The sequence below is a fragment of the Solanum lycopersicum genome, chromosome 3 (genome assembly GCF_036512215.1).
Source record: "Solanum lycopersicum chromosome 3, SLM_r2.1".
In the NCBI taxonomy this organism is placed as follows: domain Eukaryota; kingdom Viridiplantae; phylum Streptophyta; class Magnoliopsida; order Solanales; family Solanaceae; genus Solanum; species Solanum lycopersicum.
Genome location: NC_090802.1, coordinates 48892588 through 48907813, shown reverse-complemented (window position 1 = coordinate 48907813; position 15226 = coordinate 48892588). Strand labels below are relative to the sequence as shown.

Here is a 15226-nt window from a genome sequence, read left to right as displayed (position 1 = left end):
CAAACATATAACAACTTTTATAAATTATCACAGTAGACTAAAACACTAGACCAACTAAAGGGTAATACTAATTAGGCAAAGATAACACATCAAAATTAAAACAAAATTAGGAGTGTTAACTTTCTTAATCACTCAATTCAAGCTTATAATTAAAAAATGGGTCATACTTTTCGCCGTTTAAGCAGATTTTCCCATCATTGACACAGTCAGGAACGTGCTTCCAGTTTATGGGTGGAGAGCAAACTATGGTGATTTGTCAGGATTTCAAAGTAAAATTCGTGTAATCGCTAATATTTGATATTAGTCAAGAGTCTAGACTATCCTTAGTAGCAAGTTATGTTGTTTTTGTCAGGGCCATCATTTATTCAGCATTTGTGGCTGAAATTCTGGTATCTATCTGGCGATCCATCAGGATTTGTGGCTAAATTTTGGTATCTGTCTGGCGATCCATCAAGATTTGTGGCTAAATCCTGCGGATAAGCATAATATGTGGTGTAGAAATTCACCAAATTGTTTTTACTACAAAATTGATCCAAATGACTTCGAATTTTAACAGCAATCCAACAATTTTCAATAGGCTGAATGAAACATTACCGACTCAATATGAACCACAAATGAAGGAGAAAACTTGAAAACTGACTCTTAGGAAATCTATCCCGCATAAATCCTAATATTATTAATTCAACTCATTTTGATCCACCGAATTAAGCTCAACTCAACATTTCTCGCCCCTAGTTGAAGCTCTATACAGTAAGTCTTGTCTTGGCAGGAAGAGTTCGAAAAGCTAGACAATATGTGACAGAACTTTTGTAAGCAAATAAAAAAGTTTCAAAGATTAAACAAGTGAACTGTAATGATGATAGAACATAGAACATTGTCGCAATATGATCAATCATATTATTGCTGGATGGGGCACCCCTAGCTTGAGACAGCGTAAACTTCAAGTTAACCAATAATATAAGCTCTCACATTGCCCCGCCACTTTTGGCACCACATACTAATAATGGAGGAAGTACTAGTTAACCTGCAATTCATTTTGGTTATAATTTTCACAATACTCCTCAGGCAACTATGGTATAGCGTATAGCGGGAGCTTAGTGTGTCTGGCTGCTTTTATAGTACAAAATATAGAAGGTTTGCACTACTAAAACCAGTATGAAATTGCAGCTATACAATTAACTAATGAGATGATTCCACTGTTTAATAAGTGAGTACCATATATAATTCAAACATGATTATATTTCACACATTATTTAATCAGCATATTCTCCAATCCCATCTTACACATAATTTATTTTACGTATTATATTAGGACTTGCTAAAGAACCCATCTGTGCTTGGTGCTTTCTAACATTTGTTCTTGGCCACGGTATAATTAATTAAGCTAACTTTTCATGATGCCTCTATCTTTTGGATCATGACACCAAGAAGAAGACATCATGATCAGATCCTAAATCGCACGATTACCATCTATCAAATGTAAATTAGCTTTTACTGATCTACACCTTTTCTTGAACTTGTCAGACTTCTTAGGAATTCAAGCAAATGCTGAAAGCAAAGTGAGTAGTTATTACAACAACCTATTCTGCAATTTCTCAATTATGTTTCACTGTAAAATTAATAATACAAGAAATGATTGCTAAAATATAGGTTCATGTCGTTTTCAGGGAAGAAGGCAACATGATGATATTGAACTCACAACATCAGCTCACCATGAAATACTTTATTTCAGTACAGGGAAGGTAACTGAGGAAAGATCAACAAATTGGTTTTCTCTTCTCTTTGAAGTAATATGTGCAGACTATTTAGTTCAGAAGCTGCAATAGATTCAAATATCTATAGTTATAAGCATGGTTTCTCCGGCTTTGCAGCCAGGTTAACAAAATCTCAAGCCAAAAAGATTGCAGGTAAACTGTAGTAGTATTTTGCAATCTCTCTCTTTAGCTGGTAAAGTAGGACTTCAAAAAAAGTTTGAAGATGACATACTTGTTGGTTAAATTTGGCATGCTATAGTTCAATTGGAATCGCGTGATATTTCCATGGTATCCCCTCATTGAATTTGTTGCAGAGTTACCTGATGTGGTCCATGTGATCCCAAATCAACTGTACAAGTTACACACGACAAGAAGCTGGGATTACCTTGGCCTGTCCACATTTTCTCCTCCAACAAACCTCCTTCATGAAGCCAACATGGGAGATGGCGTCATCATCGGTGTCCTTGATACAGGTTTTCCTATCATTCTCTTTATGTGGGTCAAATGGAAAAACAATCTTTTGATTAATGCATTCATAGAGGCAGGAATTCTATTAGAAGGAATATTGCTGCAGTCTTAAGTACGTAGCGATGCACAAGGTGATCACTTGTTATATTTTCAGAAGTCTAAAATACCTACTCACTCAAACTACAGGAATATGGCCAGAATGTGAAGCGTTCAATGACAAAGTCCTTGGGCCAATCCCTTCAAAATGGAAGGGTGACTGTCAGTCTGGTACAGATTTTGATACAGCTAAGGCATGCAATAAGAAACTAATTGGAGCAAAATACTTTCTAAAAGGTTTTGAAGCAGAGTTGGAAGGTCATTTCTTAAGAATGAGTTTGCGTCACCAAGGGATGGAAATGGACATGGCACACACACATCAAGCATTGCGGGTGGATCCTTTGCACCAAATGCAAGTTACCATGGACTTGCTTATGGGACAGTTAGGTGTGGTGCACCCAAAGCTCGAATTGCTATGTATAGGGTGTGTTGGGATAAGTGGAGTACGTAAATCTGCTGATATAATAAAAGGCATTGATGAAGCAATCAACGATGGAGTTGATATTTTATCCATATTCATTGGCTTAACCACACCTCAGTATGCAGATGTTGATATGCGCAATGGCATTGCTTTTGCATCCTATCATGCTGTTGACAGGGGAATTACAGTTGTTTGTTCAGGTGGAAATAAAGGTCCAATTGCCCAAACGGTAGATGATATACATCACCATGGATAATAACTGGAGCAGCTTCTATTATTGATAGGTCCTTTCCCACACTCATTACATTAGGCAACAACCAGACTCTCATTGTAAGTTCTCTTAATCAAATAAATGTATATGAATTACGTACAACTTAACAATGAATACCCAAAAAGATTTGTTACTAATATGTTTTTCTTGAAACTAGTTTCTTTCAATAACTTGATTGATGCAAGCTAAAAAGCACAAATTAATGGATTTTGAAGCTACTGCGACAAGTTAAATGCAAATGATAAATGGGCGGCTGGAAATGTGGTGCTTTGCTTCCTTGTTCAAGGGGATGACTTACTACTATCAACAACTCAAGAAGTATTACAGGAGGTTGGCGGCTTGGGATTGATTGTTGCTAAGAACCCAACCACAGACTTGAATATTTACGCATCTGATTTCCCAAGTATTGCAGTCAGTTTTGATGTTGGAGCTCAATTACTCGATTACATTAGATACTCCAGCTAAACAAAGATGTCTGATTCTTTTCATTTCGCTATAGAGAAATCTTAAATCACTTCATTAGTTGCTTAAAACCACTGTTAAGAAATAATGTAGGAAGCCACAAGTTAAGTTGAGTGCTCCAAAAACTCATGATGGGATACCTGTTTCAACTCATATCGCATCCTTCTCATCTCGAGGTCCTAATTCTGTTGCCCCTGCAATACTTAAGGTATGATTTTACTACGCCATTGCTTACACTTAGTAAATACAAAAGCAATAGCATATGAATTATCCATTCTAAAATTAATGTTTGATAATGTTGCAGCCGGATATAGCAGCTCCAGGAGTCGATAAATAGGCTGCTATTCCTCCTGATGAAACTCCGTACAAGTTTGATTCAGGAACATCCATGGCAGCTCCTCACATTTCTGGCATTGTCGCGTTGCTCAAGTCCCTGCACCCACATTGGTCTCCAGCTGCTATCAAGTCTGCACTTGTCACAACAGGTCTTTACTCTGCAAACATCTAATTTGTCATTTATCTTTTGGTTCTTCTAAATCAACTTATCATGTTGTACATGCAGCATGGCAAACGGACCCTCATTTCCGGGGAACCAATTATAGCTAAGGGAATACAGATAAGATTGCTGATCCATTTGATTTCGGTGGTGGACTCAGTGAATGCAAATGATCCTGGCCTAGTCTATGATATGGGAGAGTCTGACTATGTTTTTAATTATTTGTACACTAGTGCCATCAGTAGAATCACTAACAGATTTGTTACTTGTGCAAACAATTCTTGATTTCAATCTTCCTTCTTTAACAATACCAAGTCTCGAAAAATAAGCGTCACCAACGTTGGACTAGTGAACTCCCAATATAAGGCTATCATTGAGCCTCCACTGGGCATTACCATTCATGTAATGCCTGAAACTTTGATATTCAATTCGAGCGATGCAAGAAAAATCAGAAATGAGCATTTATACTGTACACTACTTCTCTACTGATTAGTTATACTAATAAAAACTACTCTTTACATTATAATTTGTTTTGTGTAGTTTATAGTATCTTTTTATCTAATTTAAATTTGAATATTTGTTAAAATGAGTCTTACTATCCAAAGACTAAGTTTTTTCCCTTTCCTATCTTAAAACCTTATTATCTCCACATTTTCTTGTCATTTTACTAGACCAAACAAAGGGAGGCTGAATTTAAAAGGTGACTATATTGTCAACATCATTTCTCTAATTTGCAACTAAATAGGAGGAAAATTTGGCTCAAAATAAGAATATCTAATTTTTTTCCCTTCAATTCCTTTGCAAGCAATGAAAATAGATATTTTTGTTCGTTCCCTTCCCTATTATTCAATATTAGTTTGGTAGCAAATAAGTTGAATTTCTGCCTAGTTCCATCATTTCATTAAATTTTCTAATGAAAACACATTCTCATTCTAATGCCGGAAATAGTATTAATGCCCTAACTAAATACAATGATTTGAGTAATCCTTAATTCTCCAGAGAATTGATTTTGTAGGTTACGTACATATTGCATTCTTTTTACAAAAGATCTTCATTTTTACAGGTGTATGAGATCTGACCAAAACTCGAAAGATGTTATTTCCTATTAACTCTCTGATTGGATATTCTGGTGACATTTAGTTATTACAAGAAAAAATAATCCCACTATAAAAATTCCTACCGTTTTATATTTTATGTCATGAGCAAATAGTTTATTTTAATTAGTTTGAGGAAATCCATTAAAGCTAGGTTTAATATAAAAGATATAACACTGAAATCAAAGATTATTTAACCAGACACGTGACAAGCATAGAGAGAACTATAGTTAACTTTTAAACGCTTAAAGACTTGTTAAGAACATCAAACAATAAGCTCCTGGCCCAGCCTAATTCGAATTCAAACAAAATGAGAAGAATAAAATTTGTAATATGTTATTATAATATCAAAATGTTCTTTCAACTCAATGGGGCCTTATATTATATTAAGGTCATGATGTTTGTACCAAAAGAGTTAAGCAAATTTACCTAACCACGTGTTATTTTGCGTAACCACGTTTGTATGTATAGATATTTATATATGCCTCATAAAACAAGTCAAGTAGCTTAAGGCAAACTAAGGGAAAATGGCTCTTTTGGAACGAATTGGAGAAATTTTATGTTATATCTATTTTTGATGTTTGGTTGGTTAAACAATCTTTAGGAAAATAATTTCTTAAAAATGAGAAAAATAATTTTTCTAACAAAAATAAGAAAAATAAATTTTATGAGTAACATTTGAATTTCATTATCTCACCTCCTCACCCAATTCCACTTCCATAGCGCTTTGTTATATAACTGTGATAATATTTTCCAATTTACCTAACAAACATTCAAAGTAACAAAACAATCAATTTCAGAGACACCACTGCTCCCACAATCAACTTCTTTTTTGGGTTGATTGAGGTTACCACATTTAAATACACTATTTAACTCATTTGTGTATAAACACTTTCTATAATGTTACATATTGGGCCTACGTAAAGTAAATGTTTTTTAAAATTTCGATTATTTATATTTATTGACTTTTGAGAATAATATTTCAAAATATGCAATTTTTAAAAAAACTAAATAACAAATATGGCAATTTGTGATATTATAGAAATTATAATCCTATAAAGATAAAAAGAACATTGTAGTCTTAAACTCCCTCCTGTTACGTAAAATTTGAAATGAAATTTATAATTTGACATTCCAAAATATTAAAAACATTACTTTTTAAAATTTTAAAATCTAAAAAGTGACCCATTTATTAGTACCAACTTGTTTTTTTTTTTTTTTCTTTTGTGAAAGATGACATTATAAATGAGGTTTTGAAAATGACAGAGACCTTACCCTGGGTATAGGCACCATAAATCAATGTAAAATAAGTAGTGTCCCAATTCTCTTATTGGATAAGGTTTGCTGGCTTCGAAGAGATGCACTTTTTTTATTAATGTCATACAAAAAATCTAAAAAAAGAGAAAAAAAAGTAATTGCAATATCCACCACAAAATTAAAAATCTTCAAAGATATTTTTACGATTCTTGTGTCCCAAAAGAAGACGAATTTCAGTCTACCTGGATCATCGAAATCTATTTACATCCACAATTATATTATTTCACAAATATATTTTTTTGTTTCTAGTTACTTATTTTTTTTAAAGATATTATCCTAATTATTTGTCCATTTTTGACAAATCGAGAAAGTATAATTTTTTTACCTGTTATACATTCAATTAATTACTTCAAAAAATGTAAAATCTTTTGAAATTGTTAAGTTCAATTCATTTACTTCATAATCAATAGAGATAAAATGATAAACTCATCATATCAATCATTGTTTTGTTAATAAGTATGTCAATTTAAAAATAGACAAGTAATTAAGGACAAAAGACTTTATAATAATTTTGTGTGCTTTCACCTAGTATTATTCACTTTCTGGGTCGTATAATTATTAATTAGAGGTAGGCATACTAATAGTATGTAAATTAGTTTGGCAGAATTAAGTTATTCGTATATTAAAAAATGAATTTAGCTATGTAGAGTTGAAAATGTAACTAAATAATATACGTAAGCAGTTGAATTCTATATAAGAAAAACAACTAAGAAAATCATCAAATATGATATTAGCTAGTTATACTAGTTTAAACTAATTTATGTCAACTCTCTTTGCCTAGCTAACAAACAAACGATCGCTACGATAGCTTTTGAATTGAAGCTTTAATTCTATTCTAGTTTTAGATATAAGTAGTAGTTTAATCTTTAAAATTTAATTTTTTTGTACCAATAGTGAAGAAACTATTTATAGTATTACTATTACTATGTAATTATAGATAAATTTCTTGATAAATATTATTTCTACCTTCATTTGATAAAAACGACACTTTCTTCGTTTACTTTAATTTGTTTATTTACTAAATAATAGTAATAAGTAATATAAATATTTTGCCATAATATTTAGAGAAAAAGGTCTGAAAAATATTTTAATTTTGGCTCCATATCAAACTTTATAAAAGACCTTTTGTCCCTACAATTATTTAATAGTGTATTTTAAAGGTATATATATATCTAACGTGGACACATTACTATTTATAATGATGCAATATTTATGATATCCACGTGAACACATTTATACCTGTAAAATACACTATTAAATAGTACAGAGGGGTAAAGATCCTTTCCAATGTTCGCTATTATTATAATAATATCGATCAAAGTTCTTATATATTTCAGGCATTTTTTTCTAATATTTGTATTAATTGATATAGTCTTAAATCTTATATTATAATTTAGAAATAAGTAATTAATATTGAGGGTAAAATATGAAAAAAAATATTTATCACAAGAACAATATTAATCCTTTCATTTCACTTTATGTGACTTAATCTGATTGGACATAAAATTTAAAAAAAAATAAAAAAATTTAAATCTTACAATCTAATAAATTATAAAAATTAGTGTGATTATGAATCGATCTCATTAGGAATAAATGCATATTAAAAATTAAATTGTTATTTAATATAAAAAATAACTAAAAATATAAATAAGTCAGGCAATCAAGTGAAATTCATAATCACCAAAGATATTTTTGCAGAAAGAAACAAAGAACACGAAAAAGTGCCGCAAACAAATGCTGACACCGTGACACGCAAACAGGCAAAATGGCAGTCTCGTAATTAACTGATGAATTAATATCCGCCACTAATAATAACCACGAATCCGAGAACCTTCCTTAAATTATGCGATTCCCAATTAATTACTCCTCCTCTGCTTGTTAAGTTTTTTTTTAATTTTATACTCCGATATATCTAATTCAAATTTATATCATAAAAATTTTAAAATCAAAATATCTATTTAAGAATAACAATCAAGACTTTTATGTAGTAAATAAAATTAATTTATTCTTAAGCACCCTTTTCTCCACTCGTTACAGCTGGAAAAAAGAGTTGTTTAATTTTTATGGTATGAAAAGATAGCATTTGACAACTTCAAAACCACAAACGAAAAGATGTATCCACGTGTCGATGTCCTATCCATTAAACATTGAATACTAAACACTAATAATTTATTTCATTTTTCTAACTAAAAAAAATATCTACTGAATATGGGACCTACTTTAAACAAATATCTAGAAAAAAATCTAATTCTTTATGCAAATAGTAAGAGTAAAATGAGGGCCACCAAATGACCAACCAATTCAATTTCCAAAAGAAAAAATAGTGGCTAGCCAATGGGCCCTTACTTTTTGATGCAAGTTTCAACGTGGCCAATTTGAGCCATACACATGACCCTCTTTTAGATATTTTATGTCAATTTCTCTACTCTCTTTTTTTTTAAACCATTAGATAATACAGGCGGTTAACTTAAACATATCCAAATTGATTTGCTATCGTTGGATCAAATTCTTCCATTAATTTTGTATTCAGATATTTAGTAGTGTAAAGAGTTGAAATACGTGACCAGATTTTTTTATTTTTTATTGTAAGACGACTTGTTATAGCTTCACCAAAAGATAGTGCTTTTTTACTGTTCTTTTTGTTTCTCCTCCACTTGGATAAAGTACGAGGATTTTTTTTTTTGGTGAAACATAAGTAGGAATCGAAGAAATGGGTGAGGTTGTTGTGAGTAGTGAAGGTGATTTGGAGGTTATAGGAGGGGGAGATATGGTTATTGAAACAGAAGCTGGTGGAAATATGAAGGAAACAGGGGCTGGAGCTGCTGTTGCAGCAGCATCTTCTTCAATCTTGAAATGGGAAAGATTTTTGCCTAAAATGGTTTTTAGAGTTTTGTTGGTGGAATCAGATGATTCTACTAGACAGATTGTTGCTGCTCTTCTTAGGAAATGCAGTTACAGAGGTTAGTGTTTTGCTTTTTCTGAAATTGAAATAGTTTCTTTGAGTTTCCCTTTTTGAGTTAGTTGTGGCTTAATACTGATTTTCTGTCTAATTGGGGTGTATAAAGATTGAAACTTTGAATTGGGTTTGAGTTATTTAAGCTCGTAAATGTGTTGATTCGAATAATATTGGAATTGTGTCATAGTTTTCTTGATAAATTGCAACGAGGATCTGTTTTTGTCAGTTCAAGTGTTGATTTTTTTTTCCCGACTACTGGGATATTGGGGCTTTGCTTGTATGTTTATCCCCATTTAGGAAGTTTGAGTTTGGAAGTTTCAGGTAGATTTACTAATCCTGCTAGATTTTCGGAATACATATATTCGGATTCTTTTCATTTGAGGGTTAAGATAACTAATAATGTTCAGGATTTTGGATTTGAAGTTGGTTTGCTTAAGAATTTTCTTTTGTGTCACATCATGAAATTATAGAATCTCCAATTTTCCTTTAAAGACTAAATATGTAGTATTAGAATGAAATGAACCTGAATAGAGTTGATGGAGTAGTTGATTGGTAGCATAACCTGCAAAATTACATCTGTTTCATGTTAATAATAACCTTCTTGTAGTACATAGTCTGCTTATTTGAAACTGGTAATTACCGTGGAGCACTATGTTGTTAATGTATTAGTTGATGAATGAGTCTTTTTAAGCATAAGAATGGAATAGGAGAAGATAGAATTGGATATTGTAGCAATTTTTATTGATGGAGATCCATGTCCATGACCAAACAATTTGGCATGGTAGATGAGTCAGTTTGAGTTTCATGGTAAATTGAGGATTTGTTGCTTAACTTTATGGATACAATTTTATATGTAAGTGAAAAAATAGACTATATATATATATATATACACACACACATATAAATTGGCCTTTGAATCCTTTGGTTATGATGATCAGCAATTTACTCTCCATCCCTGCTTCAGCATGCATGAGACATACTGAAGGGAGGAAAACAAATTGTGTAATCAAGATCTGTTTCCTTTTTTGTTAGGATTTTGACGTTTTAAACATTTTGTTTGTGCAGTCGCTGCAGTTTCTGATGGTCTAAAGGCATGGGAGTTGTTGAAAGGCAGACCTCACAATGTCGACCTCATCTTGACAGAAGTTGACCTGCCATCAATTTCTGGATATGCTCTTCTTTCCTTGATAATGGAGCACGACATTTGCAAGAACATTCCTGTAATAAGTATGTAGCTTTCTTCATCCTGCTATTGCTGCAGAAAATGTTGGTCAGCATGTCAATTTACTCATAATAAAACTTCTTTTTAATCTACAGTGATGTCCTCAAACGACTCTGTTAGTACGGTTTATAGATGCATGCTGAGAGGTGCAGCAGACTTTCTTGTCAAGCCAGTTAGGAAGAATGAATTAAGGAATTTGTGGCAGCACGTCTGGAGGAGACGAGCTGTAAGCATAATCCTAACTTGTCGCATTTCTTTTCTTAAACATCCTATCTGAACTTTGCGCCTATCAACTACATATTAACTATTTTGTCCTATCAGGCAAGTGGTAGTTCCCAGGGGCCTGTTGATGAAAGTGTTGCACAACAAAAAGTTGAGGCCACAGCTGAAAACAATGCTTGCAGCAACCATTCAAGTGGTTATAAGGCTTGCGTTCAGAGAAACCGGGAATGCATTGAGAAAGGAAGTGATGCTCAGGTAATATATATTACCTTTCATGAAATTCTTTTTGGACAAAACGTGGTTTATTTGTGTGAAAATGTTAATTTAGTTTCCAATAGATAAAATTCTTTATGTGATATCTGATTTGTAGTTTCTAGCAAGTAAGATCTATAACCGCTTTTTCTGTTATGTAGAGCTCCTGCACAAAACCAGAGTTGGAGAATGAAGAAGAGAATGCAGAAAATTTACCGGAATCTGTTCAACCAAATAGGGAAGCTTCTCTTCCAAATGCTGCAGATTTGGTGAAGGAACTACTTCATGAAGCAAATAATAGATTGAGAATTTCCGAGAATGATGGAAGAGGTAAAATTCTTCTGACCATCTTATGATTCTGAAAGCAGGTCCGGTCTGTTGATTTCTTGAAGTAGTGTCACTTGAAATGAAAAGTCTGTTGAATCAGTTAGCAGTACGTGTACTGGTTCTGAATTTCTAACATTTATGTCATACAAATTGGTGCAGCTCCTACAACAGATGCAAATGCAATGACCAGGGGAGAAGACATAAATTCTGATGATAACTGGGGTCATGGTCGTACAATTGGTCAAACTTCTGATGAACATCCTGGTCCTCCAACTAAACAAGCAATTGATTTGATCGGAGCATTTGATAATTACCTCAAATGTAATTCCAAAAGTTCTGGTTCTGACACTAGGATTAACAAGGGTGATTCTTCTCCATTACTGGATCTTTCATTGACAAGGTCCCATCCAAGTGGTTCTGTAAATCAGTTTACAAATGAGAAGCGCAGATTGAACCATTCTGATGCTTCAGCCTTCACGCGGTAAGTTTTCAGTTTCTAATCTTTTTTTACATAGTCTAATGCAGCATTAATTTTAGAATAAAGTGATGAATAGGAAGTGCCTCCATCTTTGTATTTTGAATTGTTGAAGGCCTCACTACCAATGCATGGAACTTTGACAGAATGAAACGACAATAGATTATTTTTCATTTGTCTACTTGTAAGATGTGAGCCGCTTAACTTGTGAAACTCTATTATCAGATTATAGAGTGGGAGTGTCATTCTGAATTCTATAAGATGATTTGTGTTATTCTGATGCAACATTTTCAAACCAATGAAGTTTTGCATCTAACTATAAGGAAAATGCTGCTGCAGGTATGTGAATAGGGCAATGCAGTCTGGACAGTCAACGTCGTCTAGGACTTATAATCTACAGGAATATGAAACTGATTCTGATAAGCAGTTGTGTGGCCATGCAATTGATTACAACTCAGACACCCGTGGTCCGATGACTAGACCTCAAAGCGTTGTCCCTCCTAGCTACGGTGAACCAGGACCAGCTGAAATTGGATTTCCTTCTCCTCAGCAGAAAGTGACACCACTCCCTATATCAGTGAGAGGCATCAGATTTGAGGGACCAAGCAGTGCTTACTGCTCCATGATTGCTCCAATTCTTCGCATGCCATCTGGCATTTCGCCATTGCAGAGTCCAGGTTCAGCTACCCCTGGGGAATCTTCCTATCAGGCGAATCCATTCCTTGCGCTAAATTGTGAAAGTAGGAGCTCTCAAAAATTTCACTCACAGAGTGATCAAAACAACAGTGATTCGTCCGCTTACAATGAGGGTAAGAGAGGGCACATGTCTGAACCTACAACTGATTGCGAACGTTTTCCCTCTGCAACTGATCAAACTATAAATAGCATTTGCTGCAATGGTGATCTAAACCACGTTCATTTGAGTTATGGAAGCAACGGAAACATCTCACTTCCACCAGGCAAAACACCGGCAGAGTATTGGAAAGAAGAAAGCCTTCACACTACTGATGGGAACTCTCAGCGATCTCAAAGAGAAGCAGCTCTTACAAAATTTCGCATGAAGCGGAAAGACAGATGCTTCGAAAAGAAGGTATGTCAGATTCATCAAAAGCTCGTCTTGTATTTGACGTATCATTATCTTCACCGTGAAATTAACTGGTGGCAGACTCATCTTAAAAATTATCTCACTAAGAACAAAAGATCCTGTTAGCATAACATTTCTCCCCTAAATTACCAATGAAAAGGCAAATAAGTTATCAACAAGACAGACTGGTAGACAGTAAAGCCAGATAAATAGAACTAATTTTTATTAAGAGTTGTTAAAGACCACTGGGCAATTTATGAACGATCATTTTAGAGCAAATGTATTTTACTTCAATGGATTGTTCTGTCATTTCTTATCAATCATTTTCTTTGTGATTTGCTCACAGGTACGATATGAAAGCAGGAAAAAACTTGCTGAACAGCGTCCCAGAGTTAAAGGACAGTTTGTTCGTCATGTTCCTAGTGAGTCTTCGCCAGGTAACTCATAGGCAGATTGGCCATATAGGATCACAAATTCATCCAACCAAAGATAAGTGGTGTCAAATGACTGGAGATACTATCCTTCCAAAGTTCAAGGAACAAACGAGAGGATGACCAAGTGTTTATGATGCTAGGGTCACTCACTTATGCACTCCACGTTGATACTGATAGTGTGCATTTATTGTTAATAGGAATCACAACCTAGTGAGGAGTTCTCTACATTTTTGTGAAGGAGGGCAGCCCTGCCTTTTGTTTGCGATGTTAAATACGTGTGGTACATCTCTCAGTTAACATATAGGTTAGAAACGTCCAAATACCTATTTTTATATTCATGACTAGGATCAGTTGGCATCTCTTGTTATAGTTGGTGAGCTGATCAAATCCTTTTTCCAGTTTGTAAATTATTGGAGTCCTTTTGTTCTACTTATCTCGATCATCAGATGTAGCATACCACGACTAGCTCTAGGCCTATGTACAGAGAATTAACAGAGAGTTGCTGGCATCTGCTCTGGTTTATTTTTTTTTGTTTCTGTTTATAGAAGAAATATGTTGTTGCGGCATTGTTACATATATATAGTCAAGTAATTGTTTCTTTCTCATGAGTCATGACCAATGTGATGCATACTGCCAGTCTTCTTCACACACTCTAAGGCTCTTGGGATCTTTCTTTCCATTTCTGCTTTAGCCTTTAAGCATGCTTTAGCATAGGAGTGATTGTAACAGTAACAAATATCATGGGTATAGAATGACACACAGCATAAATGGGTAGCTGTTTCCATTTTCTCAATCATTTCTTCAAAACTTGGCATGCCAAGTTCTTTGCTAGAAAGAGGACCTCCAAAAAAACAAAAAAAACAGCAAGTACAAGCCTGAATTGAAAGGGGAAAAACAGTGAATAGCATTTAAGAGCAAGGAAAGTAAAAAAAAAAAAGAAAAAGAGGGGGGAACTTGAGTGGCCTTAAATTATGGTAAAAAGAAATGGGCCATGGATGTTGGTACCTGATAAACCAAAAACTACAAAAGCTTGACAACAACTAGATTCCCGGTTTTATATCCTGCCATATGCGTGCAGCCTAAGAGTTAAGACCCTCTGCCTTTATTGCCTGCAAAAGTTGATGTGGATGTTTGTCTATTATTTATGTTACTAGATTTTGAAAAGTGTGTTGTCCCCTCTAATTACTATAAAATGTATGTATACTTAAATTTTTGGGATAATGCCCAAGTACCCCTCAATCTATGCCTGAAATTTCAGAGACACACTTATACTATACTAAGGTTCTATTACCCCCTTAACTTATTTTATTAATAATTTTTTACCCCTTTTTAGTTTACGTGGCACTATCTTGTGGGTCCAACGATGGTTGATTTTTTTTCCCGAACTAGTGCCACGTAGGCTAAAAAGGGGTAGAAAATTACATATAAAATAATTTCAGGGGGGTAATAGGACCTTAGTATAGTATAAGTGTGTCTCTGAGATTTCGGACATAGGTTGAGGGGATACTTGGGTATTTTCCCTAAAATTTTTTTGTAATTACTATAAAATGTATGCATATTTAAAAAATTGAATTTCAGAATATAAAATATATTTATATTGCACACTACTTAGTATAAATATTCGTAAATTATTTAAATACAGTTACAATATGTATAAATAGTTATTCATAAAATTAAGTAATCAAAAGAGAAAGAGTGTAACACCAAATTAGCTAATGAATTTGAAAATAAAATGAAATAGAGTAGACTAAAAACAATAAAATAGCTAATAAATTGTAAAACTTTTAAATAACAAAAATTAAAAGAAAATGCAAATTACATGTTCTTAAAATTGATATGTATCCTATATGGTATTTTCATTTCTAAGATCCAAAA

General features: G+C 33.5%; 1 protein-coding gene and 1 pseudogene across 1 annotated transcript; both read left to right on the top strand.

Moving 5' to 3' along the window:
- Positions 1-1670: 1670 nt before the first annotated feature.
- Positions 1671-4474, top strand: LOC101258343 (subtilisin-like protease SBT3.8; annotated as a pseudogene).
- A 4203-nt stretch (positions 4475-8677) lies between these two features.
- On the top strand, positions 8678-13959 carry LOC101250283 (two-component response regulator-like APRR5). The gene is made up of 8 exons (XM_004234976.4): positions 8678-9339; positions 10401-10562; positions 10653-10783; positions 10879-11034; positions 11193-11361; positions 11518-11839; positions 12173-12923; positions 13264-13959. The coding sequence occupies exons 1-8, from the start codon at positions 9090-9092 to the stop codon at positions 13363-13365; spliced, it is 2043 nt and encodes a 680-aa protein (XP_004235024.2). The 5' UTR covers positions 8678-9089; the 3' UTR covers positions 13366-13959.
- The last annotated feature ends 1267 nt before the right edge of the window (positions 13960-15226 follow it).